Source organism: Oncorhynchus masou, chromosome 30, assembly GCF_036934945.1.
Source record: "Oncorhynchus masou masou isolate Uvic2021 chromosome 30, UVic_Omas_1.1, whole genome shotgun sequence".
Lineage (NCBI taxonomy): Eukaryota > Metazoa > Chordata > Actinopteri > Salmoniformes > Salmonidae > Oncorhynchus > Oncorhynchus masou.
In genome coordinates this window covers 136,069-163,996 of record NC_088241.1, presented here as the reverse complement: position 1 = coordinate 163,996, position 27,928 = coordinate 136,069, and the positions used below count along the sequence as shown (strand labels likewise).

General features: G+C 50.5%; 1 protein-coding gene across 2 annotated transcripts; it reads right to left on the bottom strand.

The window, feature by feature from the left end:
• Window positions 1–37: 37 nt before the first annotated feature.
• Window positions 38–27,678, bottom strand: LOC135521711 (syntaxin-17-like). 2 transcript variants are annotated; one of them, XR_010452600.1, is made up of 10 exons: window positions 27,531–27,678; window positions 27,138–27,225; window positions 26,754–26,949; window positions 26,532–26,597; window positions 22,088–22,280; window positions 21,769–21,887; window positions 21,558–21,608; window positions 7,594–7,680; window positions 2,835–3,137; window positions 38–1,285 (listed from the first exon to the last, which is right to left on the bottom strand). XR_010452600.1 is itself a non-coding variant. In XM_064947384.1 (9 exons), the coding sequence occupies exons 3-9, from the start codon at window positions 26,886–26,888 to the stop codon at window positions 2,889–2,891; spliced, it is 900 nt and encodes a 299-aa protein (XP_064803456.1). In that variant the 5' UTR covers window positions 26,889–26,949; window positions 27,138–27,225; window positions 27,531–27,678; the 3' UTR covers window positions 38–2,888. The 2 variants fall into 2 exon arrangements, 1 of the variants encoding a protein (XP_064803456.1); XM_064947384.1 differs by having other exon boundaries at window positions 38–3,137.
• Between the last annotated feature and the right edge of the window lie 250 nt (window positions 27,679–27,928).

Sequence of the window (27,928 nt, the reverse complement as noted above, 5' to 3'; positions counted from 1 at the left end):
TTGTTCAGTTCTACAGAGAAGACTCTTGACACACATACACACACAATTCCTTCATCAGAAGCAGATTTTATTGGTTTTCTTTGGCAATATAAAACCCCCAGTAAATCATCACATAGATTAAGACCATCCATATTTAGTTTGTCCTGGTCTGAGTTGAGGTCATCTACTGTTGTAGTAAATGACATCAGGTGTGACATGTTTCTCTCGTGGCACTTTTAAGAGAGGGAAACTTGGCCTATCACACATCACAACTTTCTACCTGGTACACCCAGGACAGCTGTGTTTATCCTCCTAACCTTTCTTAATCACAATCACTCATTCTTATTTTCTGCTCCCCAGTCTGTCAGAGGGAGCAGCCTCTCCAGCAGGGTTCAGACCAGGACATAGTCTTGACATTTACTGCTGTTTATACCTCCCTCTCCCTCCTCCCTCTGTTAATGAGCTGTATACTCTAAGCAGAGCAGCAGACTCAGATAAACATCAATAAGTTCATAAACTAGAGAGATGGGTGACTGCTCGACCCAGGCAGTGTCTGGCTTTGGCACAGTGTGTATTTGATAAAGACTGAGGGTAGTTAAGACGGTCTGTCCAAGAAACAGTATAATAACATGACTTTAATAAAACGACCATCTCTCCGTCTGTACTAAAAGGCACCAAACAGCAGGACTTATGTTACAAAACTAGGCTGTAGTGTTTGCTACTAATAATGCACATCTTTTCATAATGTATAATCATATACTTAAAGTAACTGTGCAGTGAACGTTCTGTAATCTCATACCCAAATAATGTTGTCTCGTCCTATACTTGTATTTGTGGGCAAAATATTAATTGTAGAACCTAAAAAAACGCAAACTTTTATTTCAAAGCTTGCCGTTTCCTCTGAGGAGGATGAGCTGGCCAATCAGCGGTCTACTCGCATGAATATTTTTGAGATCAGTATACGCCCACACCATTCCAACACAAAGCTGCTTTTTAACATATTTAAAAGATTTTGGAAGGAAAATTTTCATTTATATTGTAAAAATGTGTAGGTCATTTAATAGAAATCTGGAAACACTGGACAGTTACTTGAAAGTTTTAAATACAAAGCCAACAGACCCAGCATATATACATACAACACAGCATTCACACCTCCCTTTCACACTCAGGTCCTCAACAAGGCTCTCCTACGATGTTTAAAAGTCTTATTGATTGGGAAGTGGTAGATCCCAGTGGCAGGCTTCTCTTCACAGTAGGCCTCTCTTGACAGACCTCTCCTCCATCTATTGGCAGCGAGGAGGAGTTCCTTATTACCACAGTAAAGAGAGCAAATCTATTGGTCAAACAACGGATTGTTAGAGCGGAAAGCCAGTTAGTCTGAGGGATTTCTTGGTTGAGTTCCTGCCCGACTAGATGTGCAGGCGTTGCATTGCAACCAATGGTTGTGCGCCACTTCAACTGTGCAGTCGTGCATCAGATTGCTATATCATATGATGTGGTTAGCTGATATACAGTGGGGCAAAAAAGTATTTAGTCAGCCACCAATTGTGCAAGTTCTCCCACTTAAAAAGATGAGGCCTGTAATTTTCATCATAGGTACACTTCAACTATGACAGACAAAATGAGAAAAAAAATCCAGAAAATCACATTGTAGGATTTTTAATGAATTTATTTGCAAATTACAAAGCCACTCCTTTGTTGCCCGGGCGGTGTGTTTGGGATCATTGTCATGCTGAAAGACCCAGCCATGTTTCATCTTCAATGCCCTTGCTGAAAGGTTTTCACTCAAAATCTCACGATACATGGCCCCATTCATTCTTTCCTTTACACGGATCAGTCGTCCTGGTCCCTTTGAAGAAAAACAGCCCCAAAGCATGATGTTTCCACCCCCATGCTTCACAGTAGGTATGGTGTTCTTTGGATGCAACTCAGCATTCTTTGTCCTCCAAAAATGACAAGTTGAGTTTTTACCAAAAAGTTATATTTTGGTTTCATCTGACCATATGACATTTTTTCAATCTTCTTTTGGATCATCCAAATGCTCTCTAGCAAACTTCAGACGGGCCTGGACATGTACTGGCTTAAGCAGGGGGACACGTCTGGCACTGCAGGATTTGAGTCCGTGGCGGCGTAGTGTGTTACTGATGGTAGGCTTTGTTACTTTGGTCCCAGCTCTCTGCAGGTCATTCACTAGGTTCCCCCGTGTGGTTCTGGGATTTTTGCTCACCATTCTTGTGATCATTTTGACCCCACGGGGTGAGATCTTGCGTGGAGCCCCAGATCGAGGGAGATTATCAGTGGTCTTGTAAGTCTTCCATTTCCTAATAATTGCTCCCACAGTTGATTTCTTCAAACCAAGCTGCTTACCTATTGCAGATTCAGTCTTCCCAGCCTGGTGCAGGTCTACAATTTGGTTTCTGGTATCCTTTGACAGATCTTTGGTCTTGGCCATAGTGGAGTTTGGAGTGTGACTGTTTGAGGTTGTGGACTGGTGTCTTTTATACTGATAAGTTCAAACAGGTGCCATTAATACAGGTAACGAGTGGAGGACAGAGGAGCCTCTTAAAGAAGAAGTTACAGGTCTGTGAGAGCCAGAAATCTTGCTTGTTTGTAGGTGACCAAATACTTATTTTCCACCATAATTTGCAAATTAATTCATAAAAAATCCTACAATGTGATTTTCTGGATTTTTTTTCTAATTTTGTCTGTCATAGTTGAAGTGTACCTATGATGAAAATTACAGGCCTCATCTTTTTAAGTGGGAGAACTTGCACAATTGGTGGCTGACTAAATACTTTTTTGCCCCACTATATATGTAAGCTTTAGCATGCGTCTGCAATGTAGTCGGGCAGTACCTGGACCAGTGTAAGCTTCTGGAGGTCAGAGGTCCCTTCACGACCAATCAGAGGTCACTTGTCCTTGTCCAGCGGTGGTTCTGGTTCCGTAGGGGGTGCAGTGAGCTGGTTCATCTGGGACTCTAATCTAGCTCTGCGTTTCTTCTGGACCAGGTTCCCCCCTGCAAACCCCAGAGCCCCCCCTCCAAGCGCTGCCGCCACCCCCGCTGCCTTGAACCCCACCAGTAGGCCCAGCGGCCCACCCAACACCCCCCCTAACACTGCCCCCGCCACGGGTAACACTGCCAGCCTGTAGCCCACCGCCTGCGGAGAGGACAGAGGGATAGACGAGTCACTACATGCATTGACAGTCTAGGTTTCTTCACTTTTTACGCCAATAAAGATTCTTAAATTCAATTAAAAAGACAAGGAAATAAGAAGAAACTTTGCTTGGGACAAATCAACGCACATAACACACACACACACTCAGGGGGGTCATTCCTTTGATGTTCTAAGACACACAGTCAGCGAGAAGTCTTCAGATCTACCTGGCCTTTCATGATCACACACACACATAAATGTACACACAAACAGCAACACATGCGCACACACCATCATCATCAAAGCTGTACACTTTAATTACCCATATTTATTAAAATTGGAGAAATGAGGTGTGTGTGTGTGTTTATTAATACTGTTATCTTCAGAGAGGAAGATGCTCCTTTAGACTGATTGCTGTAAATGAGTGACTCCTCTGAACATTCCGCCACACACACACTACCCCCTCCCACGGTTGATTAACAGATGAACAGTTCAATGGCTCCAGTTCAAACGCCCTCCCACCCCCTCACCTCATGGCAGCGAAGGTCATTTTAATTAACCAGAGGTAAGTTGAAAGTTCAGAGTACAGGGTGTTGGTAAAGCAGGGGTGTGTGTAATGGCACCTGGCCTGATGACACACACTGCTGTGTCTGACACCTCTTCTATGTACACACACTGCTTCTAAAGGCCTCAGCATGCTTCAGTTGGGCTGACGCCTAGCCCATCGAGTGTGCACACATACTCCCTTAAAAGACCTGAAAATTTTGAAAAAGCAGCATTTAGAGATGCTGTAGCCAGAATACACTTCCTCAAAATAGTCGGAATTAATCCAAGTTAACTCAAGAAATCTGTCACTAATGTTGACATGGAGATCAATTTTACATCTAACTAAGATGTTTGGTGCAATATTTCTTAATAAAAAAAATGTTCATGAAAACTAGTCATTTCTCATTGAATGACAGAGACTTTATTGAAGAATCCCTACTGTTGACCAATTACCGACGAAGGAGCGTAGACTTCGGCTTTGATCTTCGGGTTGCCTAGCAGAAAAAATATTGTGCCCGAACAGCCCAAAACATATAATCCAGACAATGCTGGGCCAATTGTGCGCCGCCCTATGGGACTCCCGATCACAGCTGGTTGTGATACAGTCCAGGATCGAACCCGGGTCTGTCGTGATGCCTTTAGCACTGCGATGCAGTGCCTTAGAACGCTGTGCCACTCAGGATCCCTTAACAGCACAGCCACAACCATACCCTAGAACAGGGGTGTCAAACTCAAATACCCAGTGGGCCAAAATGTAAAACCTGAACAAAGTCACGGGCCAACATTGAACAAATTAACCTTTTAATATGGACCCAAACAAGTTTTGCTTTAACATTGAATATGGAACAAGCATCGCTTATTACCATACAATATATAATTTAATAGTGGAGACATGCAAAATCGAATTTCAAATGAAAAAACACATCAATGGCATTCATTTATTAAATAAATAAAATTTAAATAAAAATTGTATGCCTCTTTTCTATTTGCAGCCTTCTGATTTAAATACCAAAATAAACTTTTTCCACTGGCTAATAATTTTACAAATAAAATGATAATAAATCAATCAACCATTCAAGCCCATGCCTTGTAGCAAGAAAAAGTGCATAAAGAAAACGTTAATAATTGCACACTGGTCTAATCTGATGTGCCCAAGCCAGATACCTGGCATCTCTTCTTGGATGCTAGTTCATCAATGTCTGGGCTCAAGCTCTGAGCTGAAGAAATCCTCAGTATCGAGCGAAGATGTTCATCAGTCAGATGTCTCCTGTGAGTTGTTTTGGTCATCTTCATCGAGGAGAAAAGTTGCTTGCATAGATAAGTGCTGCCGAACATGGAGAGCATCTGAGCAGCTTGGGTGCGGAGCTGAGGCATTGTGTCAGGGATGAACCGTGGAAAATGTGCGGCGCCCACAGCATCATACTTTGACTTCAGCGTGTCGTTGCACTGGAGTTCAAGCAGCTCCATTTGGATGTTGGCTGGTGCATTTTCCACATCAACTGCGAAGGGATTACTAAGCAGTTCAAACTTGCATTTCTGGGCATCGAAGTCGGCAAATCGCCGGCTAAACTCAGCGGCGAGAACACTGAGTTTTTCAGCAAACTGTGCGCATGGGAACACGGCGGTAGAGATCTGCGCTTTTATGGATTGGCAGCAGGGAAAATGGCAAGGGTTTCCTTGCAGCATCTGATTCTCCCACAGGCACAGTTTAGTTTTGAAGGCCCTCACTGCAGCGTACATGTCTGTGATGATGCGCCCCTGCCCCTGAAGCTGCAGGTTCAGCGCATCGAGATGGCTCGAGATGTCACAGAGAAAGGCCAGCTCACACAGGAACTTTTGCTCCCGGAGCTCTGCTGTATCTTTCCCTTTGGTTTCCAGGAATTGACATATTTCCTCACGCAGCTCGAAACATCTGTTCAGTACTTTTCCTCTGCTTAGCCATCTCACCTCTGTGTGATACGGCACGTCTGCGTATTCCGAACCACACTCCTCCAGAAAAGATTTAAACTGGCGGTGATTTAGACCTTTGGCTCTTATAAAGTTAACTACCTGTGTTACTGTGGTCATAACATGTTCCATCTTTAGGGCTTTGGCACACAGTGCTTCCTGATGTATGATGCAGTGGTAAACAGTTAGCTCACCTGCACAGTTCTCTTCCCGCATCTTCTCCCGAACCATGCCCACCAGTCCACTCTTTTTACACATCGCACATCGCTGGCGCACCATCTGTCGTTAATCCAACGAGTTTATCCCACGGCAGCTTTATTTCAGTTACACATTTGGAAACCTCAAAGATTTCCTTTCCTGTGGTTGTGCCATGCATTGATTTGAATCCTAATAGCTCCTCCGCAACACACAGATTTGAGTCCATTCCACGGATGAAGACTGACAGCTGAGCAGTATCAGATGCGTCGCAGCTCTCATCCACAGCGAGGGAGAACGCAACAAAATCTTTTCCCTTTTCCATCAGCTGGTCATACAGATTGGTGGCAAGATCACATGTGCGATCAGCTACTGTGTTCCTGCTCAGGCTCACGTTTGAAAATGCTTGTTTTTTCTCTGGGCATACGAGGTCACAAACCTTCATCATGCACTTTTTCATGAACTCTCCCTCATTAAAGGGCCGGGCTGATTTTGCAATCTCTGCTGCCACTATATAACTAGCCTTTACAGCAGCCTCGCTTTGTGATGTGGCTTTTTTAAACATATTCTGTTGTGAAACCAAGCTTCTTTTCATCTCCTCTACTTTCTGGCTCCTTTGAGTCATGTCCAGGTCCTTGTATTTGTCATGGTGTTTCGTTTCATAGTGTCGTCTAATGTTGTACTCCTTACTTACAGCCACGTTGACTCCACAAACAAGACAAACAGGTTTGTCTTTTACATATGTAAACAGATATTCTGCCTCCCACTTGTCCAGAAAGCTCCTGTTTTCTGCCTTTCTTTTCGCCATTTTTGGAAAGGGTTAGCTCGCTGACAGTTGTAGCGTCTATGTTGCTATGACTACTGTCACAGAGGAGAGAGCGTTTCTGGGTCCTGTCCTGATTGGCGCGCGAAAACAGCAGAGCATTATGGGATTCGTAGTATTAGTGGTGAATGCGCTGTATAATACCGGCGGGCCAGCTCTAGTAGTAATTTGGTATTGTCTCGCGGGCCAAATATAATTACCTCGCGGGCCAAATTTGGCCCACGGGCCAGAGTTTGACACCCATGCCCTAGAATATTCTGGACCTCAATGTGGGCTCAATCCCATTTCAACTTCATCAATTAAGGGAGTTGAACTGAGTTGAAGTTCCATTTATCAATCAAAACATGGGGTGAGAGGTAGTACATTTACGCTTAAATAAACCACATTTTTAAATATTGTGATATTTTGTCTGCAACTAGACTCAAACGGGTGTGTACGCGGAGTGTCTGTCCAGCCGTATAGAACTCACACAACGTACCACACTGAGCTTGTAATATGTCTGTGGGTATTGAGCTGTCAGTCTGACTTTATTCTGAGGGGGTGTGTGTGTGTGTGTGTGTGTGTATTGAGCCAACAGTGGGAGGCCAAACGCTGCTCCTGAAGAGCTATTAAATAGCCCTTCATACCTCTCCTCGCCTCCTGCACCCACACACACACACCTTGCACTCTCCATTGACAACACCCCCTACTCAACCCCTCCCTCCATCACTGTACAACTTAACCCCTCTCTCCATCTATTCTCTCTATTTCTTTAATTGCAGCTTTCCTCCGTATTCTGCTGGATCAATAGGGACAAACGTTGTAGAATGGCTGGGAGGCAAAGTGCCATCGATCACACACACACACACACACACACACACACACACACACACACACACACACACACACACACACACACACACACACACACACACACACACACACACACGTGTACACGCTCACACGCACCTTCCCGAGGCTCCTGGTCCCCTCCTCCACGTTGGCTGCTGCTGTGATGACGTTCTCCTCTATGCTGTCAATCTTCTCCTGCTGGGACTGACACACACACAGGGTTTATACACTGGAGACACACCGCTGACTTGGTCCCTCTCGACACAGCAACACAGATGTGTGTGTCTGTCTGTCTGTGGGGGGTGATGCGGGTGTAAAGTAGAAAAGGTAGGGTCTGGGGGAGATTATATTGGGGCAGGGGGGGGGGGTCTGGGGAGATTATATTGGGGCAGGGGGGGGGGGTCTGGGGAGATTATATTGGGGCAGAGGGGGGTCTGGAGGGGTTATTGTGAGGAGCTCATGAAATATTCAGAGTGGCAGCTGTCCCTCTCCCTGTGTGCTGGACACCATCCATCCTTCTCTCCTTCCTTATTGTTGTTGTTATATGTACATACTATATACATTTTATGGACATGGTACCTTTTTACATTAGCTACTTATTACATATGGATAGACAATATTCAGACAACAGGTATACATTTTCTGTAGCGGTTTAAAATCAAAACTATGACCATCCTGAGCTTTATAAGTCCCTCGTCTCCCTTACTGCCCCCTAACTCCCTCCCTCACTGCCCCCTAACACCCTCCTTCTGCCTCACTGCCCCCAGCTCCCTCCCTCACTGCCCCCTAACTCCCTCCTTCTCCCTCACTGCCCCCTAACTCCCTCCTTCTCCCTTACTGCCCCCTAACTCCCTCCCTCACTGCCCCCTAACTCCCTCCTTCTCCCTCACTGCCCCCTAACTCCCTCCTTCTCCCTCACTGCCCCCTAACTCCCTCAGTCTCCCTTACTGCCCCCTTACTCCCTTACTCACTGCCCCCTAACTCCCTCCTTCTCCCTCACTGCCCCCTAACTCCCTCCTCTCCCTTACTGCCCCCTAACTCCATCCTCTCCCTTACTGCCCCCTAACTCCCTCCTCTCCCTTACTGCCCCCTAACTCCCTCCTCTCTGTTACAGTACCCTCCCTCCCTCTCATTACAGTCCCCTCCATCCCTGCCCCCTAACTCCCTCCCTCTCCCTTACTGCCCCCTAACTCCCTCCTCTCCCTTACTGCCCCCTAACTCCCTCCTCTCTGTTACAGTAACCTCCCTCCCTCTCATTACAGTCCCCTCCATCCCTGCCCCCTAACTCCCTCCTCTCCGTTACAGACCCCTCCCTCCCTCTCCCTTACTGCCCTCTAACTCCCTCCTCTCCGTTACAGACCCCTCCCTCCTCTCCCTTACTGTCCCCTAACACCCTCCCTCACTGCCCCCTAACTCCCTCCTCTCCGTTACAGCCCCCTCCCTCCTCTCCGTTACAGTCCCATCCCTCCTCTCCGTTACAGCCCCCTCCCTCCTCTCCGTTACAGTCCCCTCCCTCCCTCCTCTCCGTTACAGTCCCCTCCCTCCTCTCCGTTACAGCCCCCCCCTCCCTCCTCTCCGTTACCGGCCCCCTCCCTCCTCTCCGTTACAGCCCCCTCCCTCCCTCCTCTCCGTTACAGCCCCTTCCCTCCCTCCTCTCCGTTAAAGCCCCCTCCCTCCCTCCTCTCCGTTACAGCCCCCTAACTCCCTCCCTCCTCTCAGTTACAGTCCCCTCCCTCCTCTCCGTTACAGTCCCCTCCCTCCTCTCCGTTACAGTCCCCTCCCTCCTCTCCGTTACAGCCCCCTCCCTCCCTCCTCTCCGTTACAGCCCCCCCCTCCCTCCTCTCCGTTACAGCCCCCCCTCCCTCCTCTCCGTTACAGCCCCCCCCTCCCTCCTCTCCGTTACAGCCCCCTCCATCCCTCCTCTCCGTTACAGCCCCCTCCCTCCCTCCTCTCCGTTACAGCCCCCTCCCTCCCTCCCTCCTCTCCGTTTCAGCCCCCTCCCTCCCTCCCTCCTCTCCGTTACAGCCCCCTCCCTCCTCTCCGTTACAGCCCCCTCCCTCCCTCCTCTCCGTTACAGCCCCCTCCCTCCCTCCTCTCCGTTACAGGCCCCCTCCCTCCTCTCCGTTACAGCCCCCCCCTCCCTCCTCTCCGTTACAGCCCCCCTCCCTCCTCTCCGTTACAGCCCCCCTCCCTCCTCTCCGTTACAGCCCCCTCCATCCCTCCTCTCCGTTACAGCCCCCTCCCTCCCTCCTCTCCGTTACAGTCCCCTCCCTCCCTCCTCTCCGTTACAGCCCCCTCCCTCCCTCCTCTCCGTTACAGACCCCTCCCTCCCTCTCCCTTACTGCCCTCTAACTCCCTCCTCTCCGTTACAGACCCCTCCCTCCTCTCCCTTACTGTCCCCTAACTCCCTCCCTCACTGCCCCCTAACTCCCTCCTCTCCGTTACAGCCCCCTCCCTCCTCTCCGTTACAGTCCCATCCCTCCTCTCCGTTACAGCCCCCTCCCTCCCTCCTCTCCGTTAGTCCCCTCCCTCCTCTCCGTTACAGTCCCCTCCCTCCCTCCTCTCCGTTACAGCCCCCTCCCTCCCTCCTCTCCGTTACAGACCCCTCCCTCCCTCTCCCTTACTGCCCTCTAACTCCCTCCTCTCCGTTACAGACCCCTCCCTCCTCTCCCTTACTGTCCCCTAACTCCCTCCCTCACTGCCCCCTAACTCCCTCCTCTCCGTTACAGCCCCCTCCCTCCCTCCTCTCCGTTAGTCCCCTCCCTCCTCTCCGTTACAGTCCCATCCCTCCTCTCCGTTACAGTCCCCTCCCTCCCTCCTCTCCGTTACAGTCCCCTCCCTCCTCTCCGTTACAGCCCCCTCCCTCCCTCCTCTCCATTACAGTCCCCTCCCTCCTCTCCGTTACAGCCCCCCCCCCCCTCCTCTCCGTTACAGCCCCCCTCCCTCCTCTCCGTTACAGCCCCCCTCCCTCCTCTCCGTTACAGCCCCCTCCATCCCTCCTCTCCGTTACAGCCCCCTCCCTCCCTCCTCTCCGTTACCGGCCCCCTCCCTCCTCTCCGTTACAGCCCCCTCCCTCCCTCCCTCCTCTCCGTTACAGCCCCTTCCCTCCCTCCTCTCCGTTACAGCCCCCTAACTCCCTCCCTCCTCTCCGTTACAGCCCCCTAACTCCCTCCCTCCTCTCCGTTACAGCCCCCCTCCCTCCCTCCTCTCCGTTACAGCCCCCCCTCCCTCCTCTCCGTTACAGCCCCCTCCCTCCCTCCTCTCCGTTACAGCCCCCTCCCTCCCTCCCTCCTCTCCGTTACAGCCCCTTCCCTCCCTCCTCTCCGTTACAGCCCCCTCCCTCCCTCCCTCCTCTCCGTTACAGCCCCCTCCCTCCCTCCCTCCTCTCCGTTACAGCCCCCTAACTCCCTCCCTCCTCTCCGTTACAGCCCCCTAACTCCCTCCCTCCTCTCCGTTACAGCCCCCCTCCCTCCCTCCTCTCCGTTACAGCCCCCCTCCCTCCTCTCCGTTACAGCCCCCTCCCTCCTCTCCGTTACAGACCCCTCCCTCCCTCTCCCTTACTGCCCTCTAACTCCCTCCTCTCCGTTACAGACCCCTCCCTCCTCTCCCTTACTGTCCCCTAACTCCCTCCCTCACTGCCCCCTAACTCCCTACTCTCCGTTACAGCCCCCTCCCTCCTCTCCGTTACAGTCCCATCCCTCCTCTCCGTTACAGCCCCCTCCCTCCCTCCTCTCCGTTAGTCCCCTCCCTCCTCTCCGTTACAGTCCCATCCCTCCTCTCCGTTACAGTCCCCTCCCTCCCTCCTCTCCGTTACAGTCCCCTCCCTCCTCTCCGTTACAGCCCCCTCCCTCCCTCCTCTCCATTACAGTCCCCTCCCTCCTCTCCGTTACAGCCCCCCATCCCTCCTCTCCGTTACAGCCCCCCTCCCTCCTCTCCGTTACAGCCCCCTCCATCCCTCCTCTCCGTTACAGCCCCCTCCCTCCCTCCCTCCTCTCCGTTACAACCCCTCCCCCTCCCTCCTCTCCGTTACAGCCCCTTCCCTCCCTCCTCTCCGTTACAGCCCCCTCCCTCCCTCCCTCCCTCCTCTCCGTTACAGCCCCCTAACTCCCTCCCTCCTCTCCGTTACAGCCCCCTCCCTCCCTCCTCTCCGTTACAGCCCCCTCCCTCCCTCCCTCCTCTCCGTTACAGCCCCCCTCCCTCCTCTCCGTTACAGCCCCCTCCCTCCCTCCTCTCCGTTACAGCCCCCTCCCTCCCTCCTCTCCGTTACAGCCCCCCTCCCTCCTCTCCGTTACAGCCCCCCCTCCCTCCTCTCCGTTACAGCCCCCTCCATCCCTCCTCTCCGTTACAGCCCCCTCCATCCCTCCTCTCCGTTACAGTCCCCTCCCTCCTCTCCGTTACAGTCCCCTCCCTCCTCTCCGTTACAGTCCCCTCCCTCCTCTCCGTTACAGTCCCCTCCCTCCTCTCCGTTACAGTCCCCTCCCTCCTCTCCGTTACAGTCCCCTCCACCCCTCCTCTCCGTTACAGCCCCCTCCCTCCCTCCTCTCCGTTACAGCCCCCTCCCTCCCTCCTCTCCGTTACAGCCCCCTCCCTCCTCTCCGTTACAGCCCCCTCCCTCCCTCCCTCCTCTCCGTTACAGTCCCCTCCCTCCTCTCCGTTACAGTCCCCTCCCTCCTCTCCCCTCCCTCCCTCCTCTCCGTTACAGCCCCCTCACTCCCTCCTCTCCGTTACAGCCCCCTCCCTCCCTCCTCTCCGTTACAGTCCCCTCCCTCCCTCCTCTCCGTTACAGTCCCCTCCCTCCCTCCTCTCCGTTACAGTCCCCTCCCTCCTCTCCGTTACAGTCCCCTCCCTCCCTCCTCTCCGTTACAGCCCCCTCCCTCCCTCCTCTCCGTTACAGTCCCCTCCCTCCCTCCCTCCCTCCTCTCCATTACAGTCCCCTCCCTCCCTCCCTCCTCTCCGTTACAGTCCCCTCCCTCCCTCCTCTCCGTTACAGTCCCCTCCCTCCCTCCTCTCCGTTACAGCCCCTTCCTCCCTCCTCTCCGTTACAGCCCCCTCCCCCTCCCTCCTCTCCCCTCCCTCCCCCTCTCCGTTACAGCCCCCTCCCTCCCTCCTCTCCGTTACAGTCCCCTCCCTCCTCTCCGTTACAGCCCTCTCCCTCCCTCCTCTCCGTTACAGCCCCCTCCCTCCCTCCTCTCCGTTACAGCCCCCTCCCTCCCTCCTCTCCGTTACAGCCCCCTCCCTCCCTCCTCTCCGTTACAGCCCCCTCCCTCCCTCCTCTCCGTTACAGCCCCCTCCCTCCTCTCCGTTACAGTCCCCTCCCTCCCTCCGTTACAGTCCCCTCCCTCCTCTCCGTTAGTCCCCTCCCTCCCTCCTATCCGTTACAGTCCCCTCCCTCCCTCCTCTCCGTTACAGCCCCCTCCCTCCTCTCCGTTACAGCCCCCTCCCTCCTCTCCGTTACAGCCCCCTCCCTCCTCTCCGTTACAGCCCCCTCCCTCCCTCCTCTCCGTTACAGTCCCCTCCCTCCCTCCTCTCCGTTACAGTCCCCTCCCTCCTCTCCGTTACAGTCCCCTCCCTCCTCTCCGTTACAGCCCCCTCCCTCCCTCCCTCCTCTCCGTTACAGCCCCCTCCCTCCCTCCTCTCCGTTACAGTCCCCTCCCTCCCTCCCTCCTCTCCGTTACAGTCCCCTCCCTCCCTCCCTCCTCTCCGTTACAGTCCCCTCCCTCCCTCCTCTCCGTTACAGTCTCCTCCCTCCCTCCTCTCCGTTACAGTCCCCTCCCTCCCTCCTCTCCGTTACAGTCCCCCCCTCCCTCCCTCCTCTCCGTTACAGCCCCCTCCCTCCCTCCGTTACAGCCCCCTCCCCCTCTCCGTTACAGTCCCCTCCCTCCCTCCTCTCCGTTACAGTCCCCTCCCCCTCCCTCCTCTCCGTTACAGTCCCCTCCCTCCCTCCTCTCCGTTACAGTCCCCTCCCTCCCTCCTCTCCGTTACAGTCCCCCCCCTCCCTCCCTCCTCTCCGTTACAGCCCCCTCCCTCCCTCCGTTACAGCCCCCTCCCCCTCTCTGTTACAGTCCCCTCCCTCCCTCCTCTCCGTTACAGTCCCCTCCTTCCCTCCTCTCCGTTACAGTCCCCTCCCTCCCTCCTCTCCGTTACAGTCCCCTCCCTCCCTCCTCTCCGTTACAGCCCCCTCCCCCCTCCGTTACAGCCCCCTCCGTTACAGCCCCCTCCCCCCTCCGTTACAGCCCCCTCCCCCCTCTCCTCCGTTACAGCCCCCTCCCTCCTCTCCGTTACAGTCCCCTCCCTCCCTCCTCTCCGTTACAGTCCCCTCCCTCCCTCCTCTCCGTTACAGTCCCCTCCCTCCCTCCTCTCCGTTACAGTCCCCTCCCTCCCTCCTCTCCGTTACAGTCCCCTCCCTCCCTCCTCTCCGTTACAGTCCCCTTCCTCCCTCCTCTCCGTTACAGCCCCCTCCCTCCCTCCTCTCAGTTACAGTCCCCTCCCTCCCTCCTCTCCGTTACAGTCCCCTTCCTCCCTCCTCTCCGTTACAGCCCCCTCCCTCCCTCCTCTCCGTTACAGCCCCCTCCCTCCCTCCTCTCCGTTACAGCCCCCTCCCTCCCTCCTCTCCGTTACAGCCCCCTCCCTCCCTCCTCTCCGTTACAGCCCCCTCCCTCCCTCCTCTCCGTTACAGCCCCCTCCCTCCTCTCCGTTACAGTCCCCTCCCTCCCTCCTCTCCGTTACAGTCCCCTCCCTCCCTCCTCTCCGTTACAGTCCCCTCCCTCCCTCCTCTCCGTTACAGTCCCCTCCCTCCCTCCTCTCCGTTACAGACCCCTCCCTCCCTCCTCTCCGTTACAGCCCCCTCCCTCCCTCCTCTCCGTTACAGCCCCCTCCCTCCCTCCTCTCCGTTACAGTCCCCTCCCTCCCTCCTCTCCGTTACAGTCCCCTCCCTCCTCTCCGTTACAGTCCCCTCCCTCCTCTCCGTTACAGTCCCCTCCCTCCCTCCTCTCCGTTACAGTCCCCTCCCCTCCCTCCTCTCCGTTACAGTCCCCTCCCTCACTCCTCTCCGTTACAGTCCCCTCCCTCACTCCTCTCCGTTACAGTCCCCTCCCTCACTCCTCTCCGTTACAGTCCCCTCCCTCACTCCTCTCCGTTACAGTCCCCTCCCTCACTCCTCTCCGTTACAGCCCCCTCCGTTACAGCCCCCTCCCCCCTCTCCGTTACAGCCCCCTCCCTCCTCTCCGTTACAGTCCCCTCCCTCCTCTCCGTTACAGTCCCCTTCCTCCCTCCTCTCCTTTACAGCCCCCTCCCCCCCTCCGTTACAGCCCCCTCCCCCTCTCCGTTACAGCCCCCTCCCCCTCTCCGTTACAGTCCCCTCCCTCCTCTCCGTTACAGTCCCCTTCCTCCCTCCTCTCCGTTACAGCCCCCTCCCTCCCTCCTCTCCGTTACAGCCCCCTCCCTCCTCTCCGTTACAGTCCCCTCCCTCCCTCCTCTCCGTTACAGTCCCCTCCCTCCCTCCTCTCCGTTACAGCCCCCTCCCTCCCTCCTCTCCGTTACAGCCCCCTCCCTCCCTCCTCTCCGTTACAGTCCCCTCCCTCCTCTCCGTTACAGTCCCCTCCCTCCTCTCCGTTACAGTCCCCTCCCTCCCTCCTCTCCGTTACAGTCCCCTCCCTCACTCCTCTCCGTTACAGTCCCCTCCCTCACTCCTCTCCGTTACAGTCCCCTCCCTCACTCCTCTCCGTTACAGTCCCCTCCCTCACTCCTCTCCGTTACAGTCCCCTCCCTCACTCCTCTCCGTTACAGTCCCCTCCCTCCTCTCCTTTACAGTCCCCTCCCTCACTCCTCTCCGTTACAGTCCCCTCCCTCACTCCTCTCCGTTACAGTCCCCTCCCCTCACTCCTCTCCGTTACAGTCCCCTCCCTCACTCCTCTCCGTTACAGTCCCCTCCCTCACTCCTCTCCGTTACAGTCCCCTCCCTCACTCCTCTCCGTTACAGTCCCCTCCCTCACTCCTCTCCGTTACAGTCCCCTCCCTCACTCCTCTCCGTTACAGTCCCCTCCCTCACTCCTCTCCGTTACAGTCCCCTCCCTCACTCCTCTCCGTTACAGTCCCCTCCCTCCTCTCCGTTACAGCCCCCTCCCTCCCTCCTCTCCGTTACAGCCCCCTCCCTCCCTCCTCTCCGTTACAGCCCCCTCCCTCCCTCCTCTCCGTTACAGCCCCCTCCCTCCCACCTCTCCGTTACAGTCCCCTCCCTCCTCTCCGTTACAGTCCCCTCCCTCCTCTCCGTTACAGTCCCCTCCCTCCTCTCCGTTACAGTCCCCTCCCTCCTCTCCGTTACAGTCCCCTCCCTCCTCTCCGTTACAGTCCCCTCCCTCCTCTCCGTTACAGTCCCCTCCCTCCTCTCCGTTACAGTCCCCTCCCTCCCTCCATCATTCTCCTCTCCCTTAAGGTGTCTGCATGCTTCCCAGCCGTGCATATATTATGACGGCATATTGTAACGCTTTTGTTAGTTTTGGTCTTCGGTGAGGGCTTTTTCCGGCCGTGCTAACAAAACATTTTCTCCAGGCATGCCGGAGTCGGTAGCTGAAGTCTACGCCCCTTCACCTGTGATTGGTCAACAGTAGGGATTCTTCAATTAAATGTTTGATGTCATTCAAGGAGACTGCACCAAACATCTTGGATGTAAAATTGTGCAACTAAGATCTGCTTGGTACTTCAAACAAAGGTCTTTAAAAGGGATTATGCGAGCACACTCATTCTGAACCGAAGCATGCTGACACCTTTACTCCTCTCCTCAGTCCTCACATCTCTCCCCCACTCTCATGTTCACTTCGGTTCCCATTTCTTCACCCTCCCTCCCTTTAAATCCCAGATGTATGTATGGTTGTTGGTGGATGTGAAGCTTCTAGGCTCCAGCCAGTGTAACAGGGGGAGATGAGTGCTTCAGTCAGACACTAGCAGGCTGCGTCTGAACATCTCAACTTGCCTGTCTCTGTCCCCCTCCCTCCCTCTCTCTCTCTCTCAAATCCCCAGGCAGGTACAAACACCGACACACAGCAGTGTTTACCCTGTGGTTGAGAGGCTGAGTATTGGTCCCTGAACGACACCGGTCACCCCAGAGAGACCACAGCACTAAAACATCTTTATGCTCTTTCCTTCAAAACAATCTCCTCTCGGTCTCGTCTCTCCCTCCCTAAATCTCTCTTTCTACACTTCTTTCTGCCCTCCTCTCTCACCATGTTTAAGCCCTCCCTTCCTCTCACTCTCCCTCCTATTGCTCTTTCGTTCCCAGGGGATAGGGTGATAATCGGAGTCGTATGTTTTCCTCCTGGCCCACCATACGCCCTGTTGCCTGTGTTCTCTCCCACGGCACTCTCCTCTCTACTCCCCATGGACACACAGCCCCCTTCTCTCCTATCCTCTCTCGTCTCCCACCTCTCCCCTATGGCCCATTTTCTACCATCCCCCCTCCCCCAGCAGTACACCTGCCTGCAGCCCCACTCCAGTAACCTGTGGTGTGCTGTGACCTGCTCTCTAAGGAGCCCCAGCATGAATCCAACCAGACAGACAGACGCTAGGCTAGCTGTCGCTCACTACACTGTCTGTCAGTGCCCTCACTGCCCTGTGTGCTTACAGCATGGTTAGCGTAGCCGCAGCAGGCTATCTGTGTTACGTAGCCTTGTCCCTGTCATTCATCCTGTCTCATTAGACACCAGGAAGGCATTGTCTGCTGACCTTGTCAGCTCTCAATCACACACACACACACACACACACACACACACACACACACACACACACACACACACACACACACAGTATTCAGACCCCTTCTCTTTATCAACATTTTGTTATGTTACAACCTTTTTCTTAAACCGATTAATTTAAAAAAAATTGTGCTCATCTACACACAATACCCCATACCCCATGTAATGCGATGAAAGAAACATACAGGAACTCAAATCCTTCTGTTCACCTGATTTAGAATTCCTCACAATCAAATGTAGACCGCATTACCTACCAAGAGAATTCTCTTCGATTATAATCACAGCCGTATATATCCCCCCCAAGCAGACACATTGATGGCTCTGAACGAACTTTATTTAACTCTTTGCAAACTGGAAACCATTTATCCGGAGGCTGCATTCATCGTTGTTGGGGATTTTAACAAGGCTAATCTGAAAACAAGACTCCCTAAATTTTATCAGCATATCGATTGCGCAACCAGGGGCGGAAAAACCTTGGATCACTGTTACTCTAACTTCCGCGACGCATATAAGGCCCTGCCCCGCCCCCTTTCGGAAAAGCTGACCACAACTCCATTTTGCTGATACCTGCCTACAGACAAAAGCTAAAAAAAGAAGCTCCCACGCTGAGGTCTGTCCAACGCTGGTCCGACCAAGCTGACTCCACACTCCAAGACTGCTTCCATCACGTGGACTCGGACATGTTTCGTATTGCGTCAAATAACAACATTGACGAATACGCTGATTCGGTGTGCGAGTTCATTAGAACGTGCGTTGAAGATGTCGTTCCCATAGCAACGATTAAAACATTCCCTAACCAGAAACCTTGGATTGATGGCAGCATTCGTGTGAAACTGAAAGTGCGAACCACTGCTTTCAATCAGGGCAAGGTGTCTGGTAACATGACTGAATACAAACAATGCAGCTATTCCCTCCGTAAGGCTATCAAACAAGCTAAGCGTCAGTACAGAGACAAAGTAGAATCCCAATTCAACGGCTCAGACACAAGAGGCATGTGGCAGGGTCTACAGTCAATCACGGACTACAGGAAGAAATCCAGCCCAGTCACGGACCAGGATGTCTTGCTCCCAGGCAGACTAAATAACTTTTTTGCCCGCTTTGATGACAATACAGTGCCACTGACACTGCCTGCAACAGAAAAATGCGGTCTCTCCTTCACTGCAGCCGAGGTGAGTAAAACATTTAAACGTGTTAACCCTCGCAAGGCTGCAGGCCCAGACGGCATCCCCAGCCGCGCCCTCAGAGCATGCGCAGACCAGCTGGCTGGTGTGTTTACGGACATATTCAATCAATCCCTATACCAGTCTGCTGTTCCCACATGCTTCAAGAGGGCCACCATCGTTCCTGTTCCCAAGAAAGCTAAGGTAACTGAGCTAAACGACTACCGCCCCGTAGCACTCACTTCCGTCATCATGAAGTGCTTTGAGAGACTAGTCAAGGACCATATCACCTCCACCCTACCTGACTCCCTAGACCCACTCCAATTTGCTTACCGCTCAAATAGGTCCACAGACGATGCAATCTCAACCACACTGCACACTGCCCTAACCCATCTGGACAAGAGGAATACCTATGTGAGAATGCTGTTCATCGACTACAGCTCGGCATTCAACACCATAATACCCTCCAAGCTCGTCATCAAGCTCGAGACCCTGGGTCTCGACCCCGCCCTGTGCAACTGGGTACTGGACTTCCTGACGGGCCGCCCCAGGTGGTGAGGGTAGGTAACAACATCTCCTCCCCGCTGATCCTCAACACTGGGGCCCCACAAGGGTGCGTTCTGAGCCCTCTCCTGTACTCCCTGTTCACCCACGACTGCGTGGCCACGCACGCCTCCAACTCAATCATCAAGTTTGCGGACGACACAACAGTGGTAGGCTTGATTACCAACAACGACGAGACGGCCTACAGGGAGGAGGTGAGGGCCCTCGGAGTGTGGTGTCAGGAAAATAACCTCACACTCAACGTCAACAAAACTAAGGAGATGATTGTGGACTTCAGGAAACAGCAGAGGGAACACCCCCCTATCCACATCGATGGAACAGTAGTGGAGAGTAGCAAGTTTTAAGTTCCTCGGCATACACATCACAGACAAACTGAATTGGTCCACTCACACAGACAGCATCGTGAAGAAGGCGCAGCAGCGCCTCTTCAACCTCAGGAGGCTGAAGAAATTCGGCTTGTCACCAAAAGCACTCACAAACTTCTAAAGAGGCACAATCGAGAGCATCCTGGCGGGCTGTATCACCGCCTGGTACGGCAACTGCTCCGCCCTCAACCGTAAGGCTCTCCAGAGGGTAGTGAGGTCTGCACAACGCATCATCGGGGGCAAACTACCTGCCCTCCAGGACACCTACACCACCCGATGTTACAGGAAGGCCATAAAGATCATCAAGGACATCTACCACCCGAGCCACTGCCTGTTCACCCCGCTATCATCCAGAAGGCGAGGTCAGTACAGGTGCATCAAAGCTGGGACCGAGAGACTGAAAAACAGCTTCTATCTCAAGGCCATCAGACTGTTAAACAGCCACCACTAACATTGAGTGGCTGCTGCCAACACACTGACACAGACTCAACTCCAGCCACTTTAATAATGGGAATTGATGGGAAATGTTGTAAATATATCACTAGCCACTTTAAACAATGCTACCTTATATAATGTTACTTACCCTACATTATTCATCTCATATGCATACGTATATACTGTACTCTATATCATCGACTGCATCCTTATGTAATACATGTATCACTAGCCACTTTAACTATGCCACTTTGTTTACATACTCATCTCACATGTATATACTGTACTCGATACCATCTACTGTATCTTGCCTATGCTGCTCTGTATCATCACTCATTCATATATCCTTATGTACATATTCTTTATCCCCTTACACTGTGTATTAGACAGTAGATTAGGAATTGTTAGTTAGATTACTTGTTGGTTATTACTGCATTGTCGGAACTAGAAGCACAAGCATTTCGCTACACTCGCATTAACATCTGCTAACCATGTGTATGTGACAAATAAAATTTGATTTGATTTGATTTTAATAAGACAATGCATAGTTGCTGTTTTTTTGCTAATTTCATAAGTATTCAGATCCTTTGCTATGAGACTCGAAATAGAGCTCAGGTGCATCCTGTTTCCATTGATCATTCTTGAGATGTTTCTACAACTTGATTGGAGTCCACCTGTGGCAAATTCAATTGATTGGACATCATTTGGAAAGGCACACACCTGTCTATTTAAGGTCCCAGAGTTGACAGTGCACATCAGATCAAAAACCAAGCCATGAGGTTGAAGAAGCCCCGAGACAGGATTGTGTCAAGGCACAGATCTGGGGATGGGTACCGAAACATGTCTGCGGCATTGAAGATCCCAGTGGCCTCCATCATTCTTAAATGGAAGAAGTTTGGAACCTTCCAGAAGGACAACCATCTCTGCAGGCCTTTATGGTAGAGTGGCCAAACGGAAGCCACGCCGCAGGAAAAGGCACATGACAGCCCGCCTGGAGTTTGCCACAAGCATTTCGCTACACTCGCAATAACATGTATATGTTAATAACCTGTGTATGTGACCAACAACATTGGATTTGATTTGAAAAGGAACCTAAAGGTCTCTCAGACCATGAGAAACAAGATTCTCTGGTCTGCTGAAACAAGATTGAACTCTTTGGCCTGAATGCCAAGCTGAATGCCTGGCACCATCCCTAAGGTGAAGAATGGTGGCAACAGCACCATGCTGCGGGGATGTTTTTCAGCTGCAGGGACTGGGAGACTAGTCAGGATTGAGGGAACGATAAACGGAGCAAAGTACAGAGAGATCCTTGATGAAAACCACACAGCCAAGACAACACAGGAGTGGCTTTGGGACAAGTCTCTGAATGTCCTTGAGTGGCCCAGCCAGAGCCCGGACTTGTACCCGATCGGACATCTCTGGAGAAACCTGAAAATAACTGCAGCAACGCTCCCCATCTAACCTGATAGAGCTTGAGAGGATCTTTAGAGAAGAATGGAAGAAACTCCCAAAATAAAGGTGTGTCAAGCTTGTAGTGTCATACCCTAGAAGACTTGATGTTGTAATTGCTGCCAAAGGTGCTTCAACAAAGTACTGAGTAAAAGGTCTGAATATCACACTGAAATGTGATATTTCAGTTTTTATTTGCAAAAATGTCTACAAAACAGTTTTTGCTTTGTCATTATGGGGTATTGTGTGTAGTTTGATGAGGAAAACAATTTCATCAATTTTAGAATTAGGCTGTAACGTAACAAAATGTGGGAAAAGTCCAGGGGAATACTTTCCGAATGCACTGTACATAGCATACTCACATGGACCAGCAGAGAGAACTCTGTCACCAAACCGCTAAGCTCCTTCAGGTCCTGACAAAACAAACTCATATTAACACAGCAACAATAATACAAACAAAAACCTACTATATGACCTATATGACATATTAAAGGCATGAATAAATATTATGATCTCTTAATCTATTATTAAGACAATTTGTGAATACAGTACAAGGGGCCCAAATATTCCCACCTCCTCCAGGGTGTCCCAGGACTCAGCAGCACTCTCGTTGAGGGGGATCACTGGGAGGAGGAGCTGCGTTTGATTAACAGGAAGGGGCTCACTGCCCACATCATCACCATGGGAACCACCTAATGGACAAGGTAAGTAAGAACCAGAGTGACCAACTTTAGATCTGGACATGTTACTGCTTCTGAAATTCTCAAATTCATAATGAGCATTTAGATGATTAATTAGTTGGTTTATTGGTCAATAAAGGAAGAGCTAACATGGCTGCCATAGAATGGAATAAACTGATGTAGTTGAATAGAGGGGAAGGGGGCGGTGCTACCTGAGAATGAGTGGTCTGGGGGGCGTGGTGCCTGTGGCATAGGGGCGGGGTTAGAATGCAGGAGTAGGAAGTCTTGCGTGGCAGCAGATGCTCGGTCTCTGATTGGCTGAACCAGCCTCTCCAGGGCGGGGCCGTCCTCCGGGCGGACACATCCACACAGCTTCTCCATCTCTCTAACATTAGCCCTCAACTGCTACAGAGAGGGAGAGAGAGTGAAAGAGAGGTTCAACTTCCCAACAGATAGATTTAAAAAAGAGGCACGAGAAAGAGAGAAGTACACTCTCATACAGACAGACAGGTTTCAGTGTCTCTGCTGGGAGGAGGAGTGAGAAGTAGGAGGGTGTCAGATCGCCTCCCCTGGTTGTACCCATCAGCCCCAGGGTAGACCAGGGCAGGGGTCAGGAGGTCATGACCAATAGATGCTCCCACGCTAACTAGACATGATGAATAAACATACACGCACAGCTACAGACTGGATTAGCATTGAGCTGCTGTGGCCACGGGGAGACACACCTGTCAGAACGCTAAAGACCTGTTAGCATACGCTTCACAGATAACACACACACACACACACACACACACACACACACACAAAGAACATCAACAATAAGAACATTAACAGGTGAATGAACTCTCTGCACTGCTGGAGAAGGTTGGTTAAAACCTCTTAAATGTAATCTACATAATCCCCTAAAGTAATTATTTACCATGTGAGGGCCATAAACAATAACTAGTAATGCTGCAATCTCTACGGTTCAAATTTCCCCTTTCTGGTAAAACAGTTAGACTGGTGAGGTGTAGTCACTTTTCAAGACACAAGATCAAGTACACAGCACAAACATGATACAAACATGATACAAATATGTTATGATGGATATCCTATAACTAAACTGTATAAAGAAGGCTTGAAATAACTTATTTGTTCTAAATATATTAAAAGCAATTTATAAAACGACTAACTATAACATTTCTGTATAATACATATTTGTATATTTATTGTTAGAGAAAATGGGCATATTTTCTAAAGGTCTCTTGATCAAAACGTCTGTCCCCATCACTGTGAATATTTCCTGAACTCGTTAGGCCTTTCATCTCATATAGTGTCCGTCTCACAAACAGAAAGTGGGTTTTGTTTCAAATCTATTCATTATTTTAGACTACTGGCTATAAATCGATCTGAATGTGGTACAGTGATGAAACCACTCCCCCTCGCTGCATTACGGTGTAAGGATTCCAGGCATATGCTGCTTCATACAGGCAGAAGAGACATGCTACTGTGTCTGTAGAAATCAGGGCTACTGCTCAATGCAAGCCAACTCGATCAAAAATTAAGCAAAAAGCTACAATTTCAGTCAGAACCGCGCAGGTCCCGTAAACAGGGGACTTTATATCGAAGAGGATTTATTTAAGAGGATATTGTTTCTAAACTATATCATAACCGCCATCGATAAAAGACAGTACTGTGCAGCCGTCTTCATCGACATGGCCAAGGCTTTCGACTCTGTCAATCACCGTATTTTTATCGGCAGACTCAATAGCCTTGGTTTCTCTAATGACTGCCTTGCCTGGTTCACTAACTACTTCTCAGACAGAGTTCAGTGTGTCAAATCGGAGGGCCTGTTGTCCGGACCTCTGGCAGTCTCTATGGGGGTACCACAGGGTTCAAGTCTCTATGGGGGTACCACAGGGTTCAACTATTTTCTCTGTATATATCAATGATGTCTCTCTTGCTGCGGGCGATTCCCTGATCCACCTCTACGCAGATGACACCATTCTGTATACGTCTGGCCCTTCCTTGGACACAGTGTTAACTAACCTCCAAATGAGCTTCAGTGCCATACGACACTCCTTCCGTGGCCTCCAACTGCTCTTAAACGCTAGTAAAACCAAATGCATGCATTTCAACCGTTTGCTGCCTGCACCCGCACGCCCGACTAGCATCACCACCCTGGATGGTTCCGACCTAGAATGTGGACATCTATAAGTACCTAGGTGTCTGGCTAGACTGTAAACTCTCCTTCCAGACTCATAATAAACATCTCCAATCCAAAATCAAATCTAGAATCGGCTTTCTATTTCGCAACAAAGCCTCCTTCACTCACGCCGCCAAACTTACCCTAGTAAAACTGACTATCCTACCAATCCTCGACTTCGGTGATGTCATCTACAAAATAGATTGCAATACTCTACTCAGCAAACTGCAAACTGCAGTCTATCACAGTGCCATCCATTTTGTTACCAAATCACCTTATACCAACCACCATTGCGACCTGTACGCTCTAGTCGGCTGGCCCTCGCTACATATTCGTCGCCAGACCCACTGGCTCCAGGACATCTATAAGTCTATGCTAGGGAAAGCACCGCCTTATCTCAGTTCACTGGTCACGATAACAACACCCACCCATAGCACACGTTCCAGCAGGTATATCTCACTGATCATCGCTAAAGCCAACACCTCTTTGGCCGCCTTTCCTTCCAGTTCTCTGCTGCTAGTGACTGGAGAGAATTGCAAAAATCGCTGAAGTTGTAGACTTTTATTTCCCTCGCCAACTTTAAACATCAGCTATCTGAGCAGCTAACCGATCGCTGCAGCTGTACATAGTTCATCTGTAAATAGCCCACCCAATCTACTTAACTCATCCCCATACTGTTTTTATTTTGTTTAATTTTCTGCTATTTTGCACACCAGTATCTCTACTTGCACATCATCATCTGCTCATTTATCACTCCAGTGTTAATTTGCTAAATTGTAATTATTCGCTCCTATGGCCTATTTATTGCCTTATCTCCTCATGCCTTCTCCTCATGCCTTTCTGTATATAGACTTTCTTTTTTCTACTGTGTCATTGACTTGTTTATTGTGTTATTGGCTTGTTTATTGTTTACTCCATGTGTAACTCTGGGTTGTTGTCTGTGTCACACTGCTATGCTTTATCTTGGCCAGGTCGCAGTTGTAAATGAGAATTTGTTCTCAACTAGCCTACCTGGTTAAATAAAGATGAAATAAAAAATTACAATTAAAATAAAAAAATCTTTATTTTTTGGGGCAAAAGGCGTTTACAGAACTAAGGTCTACTGGTTGAAAGGTGTGTAGGAGTGTGTAACTGGTCCATATTTGTGTGTTTTCAGGCTGTTGTTATCTCTGGGGGGAAGGGGATATGGAGGAGAGGGGGGGGGGCCCTGAGACCGTTGTATGATAGTCAGTCACTCAGTCAGCGGTGTGTGTGTGACTCTGTCAGTCAGTCAGTCAGTGGGGGACAGACAGGCATATGAAGCAGCAGGACTCCATCTCTGCAGACAAACACACAGTAAACATCAGGGAGAAAGTGAAACCAGGCACACGTTGCTAAATAGGCCCTGCCACACACACACACACACACACACACACACACACACACACACACACACACACACACGCACACACACACGCACACAGGGCGTTACGAAACCGATTCACTAGCCTGCTAATATTGATGCACCCACTAAGTCTTAGGCCTAGTTAACTAGTCTGTAACCTGAGGAATCAGCGTTTGCGTCTAGGTGTGAATGTATGTACCCAGGAGACAGCTACCTTACCGTAGGTCCAGGGCCAGCTCCGTCTTCACCTCTTGGTCGGCCGGTCCAAGTGGATTATTATTTGTTCAGATGGTGACTAAACATAAATATGTTCAAATCAAACCAGTAGGCTCTCCGAGCTGGTACTCTGACTGACGATCACCCTAATTGACAGCACCGAATGTGCCCATCAACCACCTGGACAAGGTTGCTGCTGCCTCCTGGGGGAATGGAGTGTGGAAGTGATCAGTAGTGTGCTGTCCAAACTACCTAACCTATTCCCTCAAAGTGATGAGCAGCAGAGGGGGGTCTATAATAATATTCACAGTTAGGAGAAAGGGATGAATAGATGAGTGATGGATGAAAATAGAGGCATGCAGACAGAAATACAGAAAGCAGAGGAGCCCACTTCCTGCTAGACTTCACTTCCTGCCTAGAAAGTGTGTGTGTGGGGGGGGGGGGGGGGTGATGCTGTCTTTTTCTCTGCTTCCCTCTGCCTTTCTTGCTCTCTCTCTACTTCTCTTAGGCTCTATCTGTGCTGCATGTCCTTGTGTATCATCACCCATCTTCAGCTTCCTTACACACACCCGGCCCAGAGGACAGAAACACACACACGCCACACAGGAAAGCACTCGGCCCCTCCCAAGGGGTTTGAGGGGAATGGTGTGTTTTGAGTGTGTGTATGTGTGTATGTGTGTGTGAAGGAGGTGGGGGTGAATCCTTCACTTCCAGAGACATGGTGGTGTCATTGTGAAAACACACACACACCATTTTATAACACACACTCAATTTTACATACACACTCCTGATCTCCTGCAGGCACACAGCACACAATCACAACATACTGCATATACTCAGCACAAGGCCAGTGTGCGTGTGTATGTTTTACCTGCACAGTGCGGCTGGCATTGATGTGCTCCTGATGAAGGCGATCCCATTGTCCACTATGCTGGAACTGTAAGACAATAACAAGCTCAGTTGCAGCTTCTCTGTGTGTGGTTCTTCAGTAACTTCCAATGGTCGGTGATGTGAGTGTGCTTGTGTATATATATATATATATATATATATATATATATATATATATATATATATGAGCATATGTGTGTGTTACCTTCAGTATATTGCTGTGGTGTCTCTGTAGTCTTTCTAGGTCTGTCGGCAGGGCTACTTTAGTGAACTTGTGGATCGGCCCTTCAAGACGCCTCAGCGTCAGCTTGCCCCCTTCCTCTGACATCCTCCCTGACATCTGACCCCAGGTATGTTCTCACACCTGCAACCATACACACGTGCTCCTCTTACTCAGCTACCTGGAAGACAGGAGGGGGGAGGTATAGATCAAACATCAGTGTGCCACACACAACCACGTGGCCTCTTTTTCTTTCTCACACACACACACACACACACACACACACACACACACACACACACACACACACACACACACACACACACACACACCTCCTTGTAACCCAATGCCAAACACATCACAACATACCATTTCTGGCTAGTATGGAGCTTTGCTGACTCCCTCGTGCCCAAGGTTTGAATAACAGGTTCTCAGTCTGTCTCGAGCTGTTAGCTAGCTAAAGAAGTTAAACGACAACATCCGGGAACAAATTATAACAGAAAACTTGTTCCAGAGAGAAGAAATGTCTGTAATTATGACACATTAAAACACATTTTGACCGAGGTAAGGCATCATCATCTAGCTAGCTGGCAGTTATAACGTTATATTGTGCTCTTAAAGTAACAATATAACGTTATAACTGCCAGAATCAGATGTCTGTCAGGTGAGTTAACAGTATGTTAGCAAGCTAGCCAGCACAGCTGACTATTCAAACTTTAAATCTATCATATTTCATTTTCAAACCGTGAACATATTACTTACTTAAAGTAAAAATCCATGAGTGTAAAACTTGAGAGATGCATTCTTCTAGGCTATTTAGTAACTGTTTGTCTCAAGTTAGCTACATGTCCAACTTTCTCTTCTGTTTGTAAACAACTCTCTTCCTTGCGCCCAGACGAATTACTTCCGATCTAAAACCTTAGCCCACAGAGAGAAAGGTCTGCCCCTTGAGGCTGAATCTATAGCAGTCACATACAGTAACCTTTCTGATTAATTGAACGTTATTGAATGAAGTTCAATAGTGAATATTATAGCAAGAGGTGAGTGACTGATTTTATATACATTTTTGTAAAGGCGGGAATTGAACTTCCGCCAAGTTGTACATCTATATTGATTGGGTCGACAATATTGATCATGTCAGGCAAATAACATCGACCAAT

Excerpts from the sequence above, each read along its gene's own strand:
- LOC135521711 (XM_064947384.1), bottom strand. The coding sequence starts at position 26,888 with ATGTCAGGGAGGATGTCAGAGGAAGGGGGCAAGCTGACGCTGAGGCGT. Across the intron at positions 21,609-21,768 it reads CCTGGGACACCCTGGAGGAG|GACCTGAAGGAGCTTAGCGG; the intron begins GTGGGAATATTT and ends TTGTTTTGTCAG. Across the intron at positions 3,138-7,593 it reads GGACCAGGAGCCTCGGGAAG|GCGGTGGGCTACAGGCTGGC; the intron begins GTGCGTGTGAGC and ends TCCTCTCCGCAG.